Genomic DNA, 14,596 nt, shown 5'->3' on the forward strand with positions numbered 1-14,596 from the left:
TTCTTTCTAAACATATGAAACAAACCATAGCGGAGATGTTGTATCTTCAAAGAACAAAAAGAAAAAAAAAGAGAAAAACGAGCCAAGTATTCCTTTTAACCTCGCACAGAGCAAGATCCGGTGCCATTTTTTTTCATCCTCTTCACGCATCTATGGTTTCCTTAAGGGACAGTAAGCAGGACATAGCCTTCAAAAAGGTCAGGCTCCATTTAGGACTCGTTTGATTCGTTTGTTTTCCACATTTCATCGAAAAGTCTTTCCCATTAAAAACATGGAAAAGTTACTTTTCCATAAGCCGAAAATCACTTCATTTTTATTTTCTCTTAAAAAATGTCCTTCAACATTAAAAAAGGTATTAAATGCTTAATTTTTATTAAGGATATAATAGGAATTACACATCAGAAAAGTGAATGGTCAACCAAACATAAACACTCTGGAAATCTGTCACTTTTCCATGATCAACCAAATATACCAAAATTACTTTGTCAGACATGCTCTTTTTAGAAATTTGCTTTTCAGAAATCATATTTTTAGGAAGAAAATGCTTCCCACGAACCAAACGAGCCCTTAGAGTAGAGTGATGAAGGGGTGTGTGTGGGATGAGGTTGTTGGGTTGGATTGTGATTCTAATCTTATGTCGCTGGTTTGACCATCATAAAGTATCTAAGAATGTCATATTCCAATAGAAAGGTTGGGTTTGTCTTGATGAACGAATATTTCTTTTTTACTTTTTTTGATATAACATGAAACAATATTTCTAATCAGAAAAACATTTTGACCTAATAGGATCCGATATCTAATTTAAACTTCTTGTGATACGTCACAGAATCTAAGATAATTATGCAAGAGGACCGCCAATTGCGTCCGAGCCAACCATTGCAGCCTCTCACAGCTGCGACACGTGGCTGTTCCATGAGTGCGGACGCAGCGGAACGGCTGTCGCTTTTTTAATTTTTTTGCCCTTTCGGCCGAGTTAGAGGATAAGCCGCTCAAATTGCGGGCGCTTTTCAAAAGTCGTTGCGTGGCCATCTTGGTATCTGATTTTTTTTTAAAAAAATAAAATAAAATAAATTATAATTTTTTTTGGCATTAAGAATAAATTATGTTTATTATCTGAGATTTATTTTTATCCAATACTTCAATTCATAACTTAACAATGTTAGTCGAACTGTTAATTTTTAATGGTATCCAAATGACATGTGAGAAAAAGTTAAAAAAATGACCAAAATAAATTTACAAAAATTTTTCTGAGATTTATGTTTATTATATATTGAGACAATATTTCGAAAAAACGTACATTTACACCCATTTAAATTGGCATCATTAGTAAAATTATTTATTTATTATAAAAGGTCAAAATTACCTCTATAAAAAAATAAGTCTCTTCTTTCACTTTTTCGAAGCATTACATTTTCAAGAATCTTCTTCTTTTCGAGATTAAGCGGAGGTACTTTCTTACTTTGCCACCCCACCACGAATGTTCCTCTTCGACGAGTGACCAACAATAAGCTTCCTTCCCAACCAACATCCGACGACCATTCTTCCCAACCAACATCTGTCCTTTCTGATCAGATTTTGTTCTCGCTTTCTTGCCCACCACATAATTAAAATTAGGGATGCCGATGTATTATTAGCTGATTTTTAGTTTTACTTGTCTATTACTGTAAACATGATTTTTTAACATTATTGTTATGAATTAAGATTCCTATATCTATATATGAAGCTGTAATAACTCTGGCAGCCTATCATCTAAAGGATCCAAATTCGTCTGTGCATGAGAACTCTGTGAGAAAACTTTTGATGTTAATTTCTGCAGCAAAAAATTTTAGAGGCATCCTCTTGCTTGAGAGATATAGATTATTTTTCTCTTGACATATTGCACTTTTCTGATAATTCATCAAGATCAAGCTCAGACTCATGGCACCTCACGGCTGTTCTCCTCCTTGAATGGATGTTAGTTATATCACCTAAAGCTAGTTTGATTATTTTTTAAATATTTTCTGATATGGTATTTAGGTCCATTAAAATTAATGGTTTGACTAACATTCTGTTAAGTTTTGGGATAAAGTATTAGATAAAAACAAACCTCAAGAAAATAAGTGTAGAATTTTCAAACTATTGGAAGTAAGTATAATTTATCCCTAATCTTAGGAGATCTTTTATAATTTACTAATCATTTAGAGGCAATTTTGACCTTAATATGAGAAAATAGATTCAGCAATGCTATTAATTTAACTGAATTTAAATGTAGGTTTTATAAATCAATGAATATAAATGTGTAAACCTCAAGAAGATTTTTATAATTTACTCTAAATTATATATAATGGTAAGTAAAAAAATTCACTGCATCATGCAAATCTCCTATGGTTAATCTCCTTTCTCTTGATGGAAACGCCCAGATACTGACCCAATCCATCAACATGTCTTAACTCCCAAACAATTAGGATACTCTGCCACCAATTGAACCATGGATTTGTCAAGGTTAATTGGCTGGCCAGATTGAGCATAATAGGACGCAATCGCTCTCTTGAAAGTTCTACATTAATCCCTGAGTCTTGCCTTGAAAATCATTTAATAGTAAACCCTGTCTTAGGGCCGAATCTGATCCATAGGCTGGAGTAAATTATCTCCTACTTGGATAGTCTCTTTTTTTTCTCCTAAAAAAATACATTTTATGTTATGTTTTTTAATTAATAATTAAATTTTAAATTTTTAGAAGCAAGATTCGATGAGATCGCATATAGTACCGTATAGAACTTTTTTCCCGCCATCCACGTATCGTACCAGTTTGGTACGGCAATTGATGTGATGCGATGCCATAACGGTCGTTATTTTTGACCGTTAGATTACAGGTGGGCCCACGACGTTGGCAGCCTTAGAACTTGGAAGGCCGGACCGCATCAGATAGCCGCGGGCCAGATAAACCCGCAAGCAGCGTGCATTTGACCTTTGACTTCAAATAAAGGAAAAGCGCGAAGTCCCGCCCGCGGTCCGAACCCACGGGGCATCACGGCAAGGCTCGAGGGGGCGGCTGGCTTGGTGGGCACGTAGGCCACTGCTTCGTACCCGAATCCGATTCCCTTCCGCAGAATTTCCGGATCAGGATTACGGATGCTCGTATAGGCTAAATATTTAAATTTATTCAAATTTAATCACAAATACCGCGATAGACTCATAATTAGCCTCTATGAACCTGGTTGCAGTGTCTCTTAGTCCACATAGATTATAGGCCAAGTTTACTCTGATACTGATAGGAAAAAAAATGGACCGTCCAGCCCACAACTAAAAGACCGTCCAGTTTCGGCCTAGTAAACATCAATGATAATCGGCTGAATCTTCACTTCGGCCCAGGGCCAGCTCGTCCTCGGGACTCCGTCGAAGACTCCACCAACTCCAGATATTCGCCGACTCCCCCGACCAAGCTCGGAGTACCTCCAGACAATCGCCGACCCGCCTCACCAAGCTCGGGGCACCAACCCCAGCAATATGCTCCGACCATCTCGGAATCCGAGAAACCGAGCTACTCTCAGCGCCTGCCAAACCGACCTCGTCAAACGCGTGACGCAACTACTTAACGAGCTCAACCTTGCCAACGATCGCACCCATGTGCGGGCCTACACCCACTTACGTGGCTGTACTTCACCACACTACTATATCGTGTCTCCATAATCGGCCAATAGCAGTCAGACGGTACCTTGACCACTCCGGCCATACCCTGCCGTGACTGTCAACACCTTAACGTTCTCAAAAACTGGCTGTATCGCACGTCACCAACAAGCCTGAGCTGCGTGCCATCCGGCTCAGAGCCATGCCCCCTCATGATGAGGGCCGACAGTACCTCTGCCACCTACGCCACTCCACCGAGGCTTTAAATAGCTCGGTCATGTAATTTCTAAGGGTCTTTTGGTTGGACCAACCTTACCCCACTCTAACTTGATCATCGGAGGATCCTTACCGGAAACACCGATGAGGCTTTGTGCAAGTTCGCGGCCGCCACGCAGGAGGTGGCTTCCGTCTTCTCCTTCCAACCATCGACGACTCCTTCGACTCCACCAGCGTGGTCACCCTCGGGCCAAATTTGAATCACAACGGATACCATTTGTAACAATCCAGGACTTCATCCAAAATGACTAGTCGGAAGATATTATTTGAATTTTTGATCCTGTATAAATATCCAATATTTCTTCGGTAAATAACCGATGTGGGGCTAAATACATGTCTGCATGGATCCTCGCATCCCATGTATAAAGTTGCATGTAATCAAATTGTCAATGAATAGTGATTTCAGAAACAAAAACTGGGGTCGAGACCTTGGCCTTCCACACCTCACACGGCTCTAGCGCACCTAAGGAAGCTTTGTCTTCTCTCTGCTTGCTACTTTTTATTTATTCACCTTCATGGGATGTGATGACGTGGTGGTGGCATGAAGAGAGATGAAGCTATTGTAAGTGTATGATTTTCTTTTATTTTGTTCTTCATCATCGTCGTATTTTTTTCTTCTTTTGGTGGTAGGGTATTGCGAAAATCTGAAATTTTGGTTAGAGTTGATACTATATTTTACATTATTGTGGAAAAATGGATAAAAAAAAGAAGAATGAAAGGAAACGAGGAGATGGGGAGAATTTTATTGTTATATTACTAGAAAATAATTTTTATAAAATTTTTGCTCAGCTTAGCTTGATATATTACAATTATTTCTAAAAGATTTTAAATTTTCTATTAAAAAATAGGTTTTCACGCATTCTACCTGTGTTACTTAATCAAGTGTGCACTGAAGTGAAAAAAAAAACACACGTGTTTATTGTTCCAAATTTTGAACAATTTGAGTAATTTGGTTTTGTATTCTCGTCCCAATAGTGATTTATTTTCAACTTAGATTGTCATTTGATGAAAACTCAAATTAAGAATCAGGATCCCAATCTATCATTTTTTATTGTTAATTTATGCAATTATAAATATTAAATATTGCTGAATTTGTTAGAAAAGTTCTAAAACACAAGATTTTTAATTAATTATTATATTTAAAATAATAATTATTATATCTAATTAAGCTCCACAGTTGAGTCAGTGTGACTTACTATCCCATCACTTATATAGTTTGATGAACCATTATATATTAATAAATATATAATTATAAACTATAATTATAAAAAATATAATTATTTTTTATTATAAAAAATTTTATTTTATTAAAGTAAAACAGTTACATCAATAATTATAGCGTATAGCGAGCTGGTCGGTTCTAAGAAAAGATAAGATAAGGATAAAGATACAATCGAATGAGACATTCTTTTGGTTTCATTCAGAAAAGAAAGGGATAGGACGAAAAAAAAAAAAAAAGTAAATACCAATTGTTCCAGTATTCCAATTCGTACAGTAGTTTTTCTAAAATATTGAACAGTTATATTTTTGAATGGAAGAGTAGATTTGTTTCAATTTTTTATTTTGTAAGAAACAAATAACGGCCGTTATATTCGCCAAACGTTGCGGCGTTATTGTTATAAAACCTTGGTCATTACGTTCTGGAAGCCAGCGAAAGAGCGTTGCATGTGAGGGACCAGGAATTGAGGAGGAGAGAAACCAAACCCCCTCTCCATATCTCTGGCGCCGACGACTCTCTTGCCGATCCTTCTCCCTTGTCTTCGTCCGACCATTCCCGCCGGACGGGGGTTCCGGTCGCCGGTGGTTCCCCGGGGGGCGGCGGTGACGGCGAAGACCATCCCTACGGAAACCCGGTCCACCGTCTCTTTTCCTTCTTCCTCCCGGTGCGTCTCGCCGCTGTTTTTTTTCCTATTTATATTTATTATAGAAAGCTGTGAACGGAGACATGATCTTTCCCCGTTTTCCTTTTTTTTTTTTTGCTTTCTTAAAAAAAGACTCGGCTTTCATTTGCTTTTGTCTATCTTTTGAATCTCTTGCATCTCCTCGTTGCTGCCGTGTATTTTTCTTTTTGTCAAGAAGATGAATATTTAGAATCTTTGGATACATCTCGATTCTTGAATTGCTCATCGTCGTTTCTTGTTCCCGTCTGACCCTTCAAATTTTAAATTTTGGAATTTGATTCGATCAGAAAATAAATCTCTTGCAGTCCAATGCGAAAATTTGCTGTCTGTCTCTCTTTTTTTTCAAGAAAATGAATATTTATAATCTTTCGATACATCTCGATTCTTGATTTGCTCATGGTCGTTTCTTGTTTGCATCCGACCCTTCAAATTTTAAATTTTTGGAATTTGGTTCAATCAGAGCTCTACCTTGAGAAGCTAGTATCGTCTCTTGCTTGTCGATCTCAAATATAGACGAACTACTTGTGTTGGATTGCAATATGGACGAACTACTTGTGTTAGATTGCGTTAACTTAGATGTTTCTTTGAAACAAGATACTACAGAACTAATTTTACTCACAAGATTATGAATTTCTCTGTATTTTTATGAGATATGAGATTTATCTGCATGTCTAGAGGAACCCCGACCCCCTACCAATCTCTCCCTTTATCAAATGGTGATATTCGACGAACAATCCTTAAGTTCTTATAAAAATATTCTGATCGATCTTATTTTGATAGTTTTCTTTCTCTCTCCTGGAGTTTAAAATTAAAGTCTCCGGTAGCTCCTCGCAAAACACAACCTGCAACTGGTTTATCATATAATAGTTTCTTGAGCTGCAGCTCTACAATTGTTAAATAGGTTACGCGAATAGAGAATGCTGCGGATGCTTATGGCGATATGGTCTTTTCTTTGTTCTTCTTTATTTTTATTTTAATTTTTCGTGAGGATTGTTAAACCCATGCCTTCTTTCCTATCTCTTTATTTCTACTAGTTTAGAAACTATTTCTGTATCTTTATTTTTTTAATCTTTCCGTCCATGTTTCTTGTCTCATTCTTTGGAGGTATTTGGTGTCTAAAATTTTCTAGGAGAATCAATGCACAATATTTGCGTACCCCCGACCTTTAGAATCTTTATATGTCTCATAAGTCCTCCCCCTCTACTTTTGAATATGTATATCTGGCACTTATAAATTGTCATAGTGTGATTTCTTGCTTCTTGGCCTTGAATTAGCTGTGTGACAGCTCCTTATTAGATTTTAACAAGATTCTTCTGGTAGTTTCTTCTATTATTTTTTAACAATAACCTCTTATGTTAAATTAAATATTCTTCTGAGTGAAAATTAAGTGTTACAGAATTAATGTTGTTTAAAGAATGTGGGAATTTTTCAGGCACTCTGTTTGAATTGTAAACTTTGTCAGAGGGTGATATTCAATGAAAGCTCTTTTTTTTTTTAAATAAAGAAATTCTGACTGATCTTATTTGATACCTTTCCTTGTCTTTCCTGTAATTTAGAATTAAAATCCGCAGGGGGTCCTGAAAAAGAACAAGTTACAGCTGGTTTCTTTACAATTAGTATTATAATCTCTTAGTCCGTCACTCCCCCATTATTATATAAGCTATGCTGATGGAAGAATCCAACCTCTGCTGCAAGATTAGTATAATGATCTTTTAGCTATCACTCTGGCATTATTATATAAGTCACACAATTAAGAATGCTGGCTCCGATTTAAAATTTGCTATTATTTCTCTCCACATGCACCAATCTGTTCCGTAAAACACAGGGCAAATGGTTTTGGACCTCAATATTTGTATACCTCCATTTTACTTGACTCCTTTAAATAAAATCCAAAAAAAAGAGAATTCCTTTCCTTGAATTCTTTCCACTAAAAATCCATTTTGGTTGCACTTGTTTCAGGATTTGTCTCTATACTGAAAATATGGTTTGGTCTGTAACTACTGGACACTCCTTATCAAATTGCTAGAATCACCTTCTACACCTAACCTTCTTGACTCATACACCATGCAGCCTCCTCAGTATCTCTTTTCGATTCTATTGAATAGTTGAATTATTTGACCTAGTTCATTTGTTATTCACACAAGTCACTGTTGGCTTGAATCACTGGATTAGCTCATCCTCTTCACTGAACAACTATTCTACCTTGCAATCTTGTCTCTTTTTATTGCTGAATACGTAGAATAGTTGATCTGGTTCATTCGTTAGGCGTCCATGCTACTGTCAGATTGCATCACCATATTAGATTGTTGTCTTCACAGAATAGCTTTCACACCATGCAATCTTGTCTCTTTCTATAGCTAAATCTATTGAAAAACAAATCTGCCAGGTTTAGTCCATTTGTCAGTCATACATGTCACTATGGGATTACATTACCATGTGAGCTTGCAAAATGGCTCAGCTCATTCTCTTCCACTTTTTCAACATACTTGTACAGATAAAATCTCTGATTGGTTATCTGAATTCCACCTTGCTTTCTTCTTGCAGCTGAATTTACTTAAAGAATCATGGAACGAAACCCTAGCAGATTACATGAGTCCTCCAGAAGAAATCAGGACAGTGATATTGATGCCCCATCTAACTCAGTATCACGTAGTATTCACCTGAGCTTGGATTCATCTAGTCAAAGGAATTTCATGAGGAGCGCTTCATTTGGTACAACTAGTAATGCAAGTTCTTGGAGACGGAGTTCTATTAGCATTAGCCCGAAAGTTGAGGACGTTCCAAATGAGACTGCTGCACGGGTGGGAGTTAGTGGGGATCGAGCAGTAAGTGATGAGACGGTCATTAGGGGAGCAAGACAGGACTCATTAAGTGGAACGAGTAGCAGGGGTTCTCGGCAGAGGGGTTCAATTAGTCTTTCTCGGGATGTGGGTGACCGGATACTTGATTCAATCAGACTATCACATGAATTAGCAGATCATATACTTGGGGATGTTGATAGCGCGATGGCCCAAGTGGGTGATAAAGGGGATACTGCAGTATTTGATGACAGGGTAGATGATGCCAGAAATGATGATAATGGACCTACAACTTTCTCTGATGATGCATTAATAATATCAATTGGCATTCAGTCCCATGATACAAGCTTGTCTTCACCTGTGTCACCATTGATGGAGGAGATCATTTCTCCTCTTGCAACTGATGCCATTCTTAATTCAACCGTGAAGAATCAAATACAAAAGAGTACATCACTCAAAGTAAGTCCCCTTCATGTTTTTCTATTATCAACATTTGTTCGAAGTTTCAAATTAGTCATCATATGAAACATCTAGACTTAAGTATCGTGCTAGTCATATATAAACGAACAGCAATAGTGATGCTACTAGAAATGATCATAAAACTTAAGCCTCATTTCTTGAGCAAATATATTGCATCTTAGCATCAGACTTATACCATGTTTATTAAACTTGAGTAAGTTCACCATTTTACACACATGAAAGAGAGGGAGACACACATGACTTGCACTGAATTTGCATTTCCTTACTACTATTAAGGTAAAATAAAGTGAAAAATTAGCTGATGGCATGCTCACTTGCAGGACGAGCTGTACAGGCTCCCTCGAAGACTGGACTACATTTTCTATTTGATTTTCTTAGCTGTTTTTGGAATTTTGGGGGTAAGACATGATGCTTTTGTTTAGATCTTTTGCATGCAGCACATATGATATCTATTAGCTTGATGATATCTTTGAAATTTAATCAAATGTTGTTACATAATAAATATGCTTGTGTAACAGCAGCACCTCAAATGCTCCTCCCCTTGTTCTTGAAAACTCGCCTGGATTCTCTATTCATTTGTATCGCTGTTCATATATGATTCCACTGGATCTGTTTACGAAGTTGCTCTGACTGACAACTTGATTCCTTGTTTAAAGAACTAAGCTGCCAAGAGAGCATTAATATGATCATTAAAGAGATGCTGCAGTATGCAAATTAATTCTCTTAGGTGATGGTCATAAAAATACACAAATGGGATCATGTAACTTTCTTTCCCTCCTTTTTATGTAACTTCTCATAGTGATTTTTTCAGTAAGTACATAAGATCAATTAGAAGGGAAATTTGTGACAAAGCTATTGGAAAATGAACAACGAGATGTAAAATGCATTTGGATGAGAGTATTGATTCATATGACATACCCTTCACTTACACTGAGGTATTGCTTCTATGATTAGTAAACATATACATTTTCAAGACTTTTTTGTGTTCTGAGCATAAAGACACAATTATCTTTCTTAGACCCCATTTTTTAAAGTGGCATGAATATTTACAATTGTAGTGTAACTAATTTGTGAACGAAGTGATTGTTTGCTGTTATATTTTTATTGGACATGTTCAGAAAGCTGTCAAATCATTTTGGCTCATTTATGTTTGAAATTTTTCTGGATATACCAAGCCTGATTTTCCCCAAGAACTGTATTAGATTCACCTCGTATCATACTATCAGGTGAGAGTAGGATATTTCATTTCTAGTTTGTGCCTTCTGTGTTTTAGTTTGGATACTCAAACTTTGTGAGTTGGAAAGATGAAGTTCAAAGACACCTAGAGGGTAGAAGTTCTAACTTGTAACACAAATTTTGCAGCGGTGCATGTTTTCTTAATTAATAACTGACTGCATAGCCAATTTACGTCACATTGAGGTTAAGCTGTCCGGATACATGGAAAGGGAATATTGGAGTTATGAGCTTGTGGGAAGAAGTTGATAGCAGTCCTAATTGGAATTTATGACCAAGCTAATCTCACCATAGCCATTAATGTTATACTGTGGTGTAATATTCACTTAGGATGACTTGGATTTCAAGGTCTCATTTAGGATGAGAGACCCTAACAATACAGAAACTTAAACAGGGATTATCCAAAGATGCAACTTCAGATACGAGTTTGACTCCCAATGTATACTAAATTGGGTTTTGTAGAAAGTAGAAGGCATCTACCACCTTTTGCATGCGATTGATATTTTTGAGGTACTAAATGATTTCACATACTTTTTAGCATCTGAAGAATTTCTTGCCTAACGCTTTGGATTCAAACAGTTGCCAGAAATAACATAAAATCTTTATGTGTGCCGTATTAATGTTTTTATTTCTGTATGTTAACTCCGTGTATTGCTGGTGTGCTGAACCACAAAGTTAGGTGAGAATTGAAAAAAGAATGCTGCCTCCATAATTTCTCAGCATTGCGAACATTATTGAGCATCTGAGTTGGCCATTTTATTTCATTTAATCTTATTTTTATACCTGGAAGGGTGTATCTTAAACATATTTGTGATACTTTCAGCATACAACTCTATCATATCCATTTGTGTGCGACATTTGTTGATGGTATTCTTCCAGTTGCTGAGGCAAGGAAACAACTTTGTTTCTTTTATTATAGGTTTGATCTTAAAAGAAACCACAGAAGAAGCATTTTGTGGACAGGGAGGATTTCTGCTGCTTAAATATCCTCACTGGTCTACGTATTAGAAATTTGGAAAATAGCATGTTCCTGAAATAGCACATTCCATTTTTTAACTAGTCAATGTCATCCAGTATGACGAAGATGGAGAGAACAGGTTTCACAATTTCTGGTGATTGTAGACCACTCTTTGTGCCTGATCTTTTAGAATCTCTATGCTAGACATCTTTTCTTTGACATATCTATGTGCCAATAAATTTTTCCTCTTAAAAATGTGTCAAGAAATATATGAATTTTCAAGTTCCATGTTTCTGCACTATTAGAGCTGGAAAAACTCCTATTGAAGTATATTTCTATCACAGTCATGATATCTCCATTATTTCACATCAACCTGGTTGGTTTGATTGAGTTAAGGTTCTTTTCGAGAGATGTCTTAAATGAATGAACATTTATGATTTAAGGGCCGATCTTATGGAATTATGAATCAAACAATGCCAAATTAGTCAAGCACAACTTCGTACCTGTCTCATCAGAGCTGTATTGGACTCATGGATCGTATGGTCCCTCTGCCATGTGAATCACTTCTGGTCAGGAGCAGTCGATAACAAATTCTGCTTCTCCTTTTATGATATATATTACCTATTTAACTTTATAGAATATTCATAAAAAATTATTTTCCATGCTTTTTTCCCTTCTCTAGCTTAAATATCCTTGATATATATGCTATCTGGTTATATTTAGATTCCTGCAGCTCCTGCGGTTGATGTTTCTTGCATATGGAATTCTTGAACCCATTCAGCTCTAGTTATCTACCATGAGATGGAGTTGTCGACTTTCAATAATATATTTATTATAAGCATCTATTGGAAACTCACAATGTAAAACTAGACCTAGCAAGTCTGATGAAATTTTGAAAATTATCATTAACTTATCTTTACTCAAATAATAATTTGAACTTCAACAACTTGAATGTTGTCCGTGCAATAGCGAGCATACAGTTTGGCAAATTATCTCTGCCCGCCCATCTCTGCACCTAATGTAACAGCCATAATAATGAAACAGGTGATGCTTAGTAGCTTACCTTTTCATTTTTCTCATTCTTGGATATCTGAAGTATATGTTAACATGTTTATATTTATAAAGCATGCTTCCCTATGTAAGCAAACCATTTTACTGGCAATGACACTCTGTGCAGCTTATGTAAATATCGTGAGATATGAATAAACCATAAACTTATTGTCAGGAATTTACGAGGTACTTACTACAAAAGCTCTTTGGCCCTGGTGGTCCTCTAGCCTTCGCAGGGGATGGTGCACTTTACCTTGATCTTCCCTCTAATATGGTATCTCTCACATCTGCTCTCTGCGTTCATAATATTCTCATAATATTATCAACATTGCAATTGAACAATGTGTATTCTTCCTACCAGTTAGGTTCCTTTCTCATGGGGTGGTTTGGCTTTGTGTTCAAAGCACAGCTACGTGACGTGTCTGAGCATTTGGTTGTTGGACTGACTACAGGGTACCTGGGAAGTCTCACCACCTTCAGTGGCTGGAATCAGAAAATGCTTGAATTGTCTTCCAAGGGTCATTGGGTGCAAGCTGTGGTTGGCTTCATAATAGGCAAGCTAACATATAAATCACATCTAGATTGCAGTGAAGTTCAATGCATGCAAAATTTTGCTTTTCTTGATCATGCTTGTATGATTTTGGAGGGTCTGACTGCTGTTTTTCTAAAATAAATCTATAGGGATGTCCATGGTTGGTATAAGCATCCTTGTCGGGGTTTCATCTGCTGAGGGACTACAAAGAAGCTTTTCAGGCTGGTTTGACAGGAGGTCAAGGAGAGCTGGATGCAGCCTGAAAAACTTGAGAGTGCATAGCTTCATTCAGCATGTAATGGTCATCACAGTTATGTTATTGCTATGGGGCTTGTTGTGGGCTTTGAGTGGGGTGTTTGCTAGGACCAAGTTGGATAGTCTCACCAATGGTGCTGTTCTTTGGTTGGGGTGCTTCGTGGGACCTCCAGGTGTGTGGCTCCGCTGGTACTTGGCTAGGTACAATGGCCGAGGGCTGGGATGGAAAGAAAGGCTCAGATGGCTCCCCATTGGGACCTTGTCGGCAAACATTCTTGCGGCATGTCTTATGGCTGCACTTGCAACAATAAGCAAAGCGGTATGAGAAGCATTCTTCTATCAAATTAATTTTGTGAATAGGCAGTTATCTTGATAATGCCTGAATTATATTTATAAATCACTAGATAATTGGATTGAATTAAATTATAACTCAAAATTTATTGAAGTCACTAAAAACTTAGATATAAGCAGGTTGTTTTTTTCGGTTTAGCCTTCTAAGTGAACTTCTGGTGTAGCTGTAACATATTGTATTTCGTTTACCTGTTAAAGAGCATGTGTTTAGTACTAGATGATGTCAAAGAAGTAAATCTTCATAATGATACACCATCCATTCTGCCTCATTACAAACTTGTATGAAGACATAATGATAAATTATGTCTGTATTGCTTCATTACTTGAAACAGTTTGGTTTGGTGTGTTCAGGTAAACACAAAGAGATGTTCGATCGTTGTGAGTGGAATCCAATTTGGCTTCCTTGGCTGCTTGAGCACTGTTTCGACCTTTATCGCCGAGGTGTTTGCCATGTGGCAGAGTGGGCACAGAGGGAGGGCATATGCTTACACTGCCATCACCATCCTTCCGTCGTTTGTATTGGGAACTCTTATTTACTCCGTTCCTGTATGGACAAAGCATTACAATTAGTAAGAGTCACCTGAAATATTCTGCAGACGCAGTGAGGTTTGGTTATAGGTATGATTTCTTAGGAATCATCTTGGTGTAAATGGAGGGTGAGCCTCAGCGCAACGATGAGGATGCTCCAATCCTACTAAGATCCTACAATCGCAGGAGCCTCATGCACCGAGCCTTCCTAATTTTTGTTTCTTTTTGCTAGAGTGTAAATGGTTATGAATTGCGTATAAGCCCCAGCCCAACTTGTAGAATACTTGGGGATTTGCTTCTGCATCTGATGTTCCAATTTTAGTATTGTTCTCCCACAAGATGCAGGAGTATTATTAGCCTGTAGATTATCATATGAGAGGTGTGCTTTAGTAGCTCCTTACTGTTTTGATGCAGAGACATGCAAGTATGATTCTCTTTTCTTCATTTTATGTATTGCCTCGCTCTAAGGAGTGAATTGAGTTAAAAATCTCCCATTAGATCGATGCAGAAAGGCTTCATTATCATTTACTGTTTACAATTCAGCAAAGATGAGAGGCATGTATAGCAATTTTTATGCAGGCTTAATTTTGCTTAAACTGAACACTTGTCCATCAAATTTGGGTTGTCC

General features: G+C 37.1%; 1 protein-coding gene across 1 annotated transcript; it reads left to right on the forward strand.

The window, feature by feature from the left end:
• Nucleotides 1-5,537: 5,537 nt before the first annotated feature.
• Nucleotides 5,538-14,417, forward strand: LOC103701252. Its single transcript, XM_008783248.4, has 7 exons — nucleotides 5,538-5,765; nucleotides 8,328-9,040; nucleotides 9,382-9,459; nucleotides 12,478-12,576; nucleotides 12,664-12,856; nucleotides 12,984-13,408; nucleotides 13,792-14,417. Exons 2-7 carry the CDS (start codon nucleotides 8,348-8,350, stop codon nucleotides 14,008-14,010), a joined length of 1,707 nt encoding a protein of 568 aa, XP_008781470.1. The 5' UTR covers nucleotides 5,538-5,765; nucleotides 8,328-8,347; the 3' UTR covers nucleotides 14,011-14,417.
• Nucleotides 14,418-14,596: the final 179 nt, after the last annotated feature.

This window comes from Phoenix dactylifera, chromosome 14 (assembly GCF_009389715.1).
Source record: "Phoenix dactylifera cultivar Barhee BC4 chromosome 14, palm_55x_up_171113_PBpolish2nd_filt_p, whole genome shotgun sequence".
NCBI classification, from domain to species: domain Eukaryota; kingdom Viridiplantae; phylum Streptophyta; class Magnoliopsida; order Arecales; family Arecaceae; genus Phoenix; species Phoenix dactylifera.

Excerpts from the sequence above, each read along its gene's own strand:
- LOC103701252 (XM_008783248.4), top strand. The coding sequence starts at position 8,348 with ATGGAACGAAACCCTAGCAGATTACATGAGTCCTCCAGAAGAAATCAG. Across the intron at positions 9,460-12,477 it reads CTGTTTTTGGAATTTTGGGG|GAATTTACGAGGTACTTACT; the intron begins GTAAGACATGAT and ends ACTTATTGTCAG. Across the intron at positions 13,409-13,791 it reads TTGCAACAATAAGCAAAGCG|GTAAACACAAAGAGATGTTC; the intron begins GTATGAGAAGCA and ends TGGTGTGTTCAG.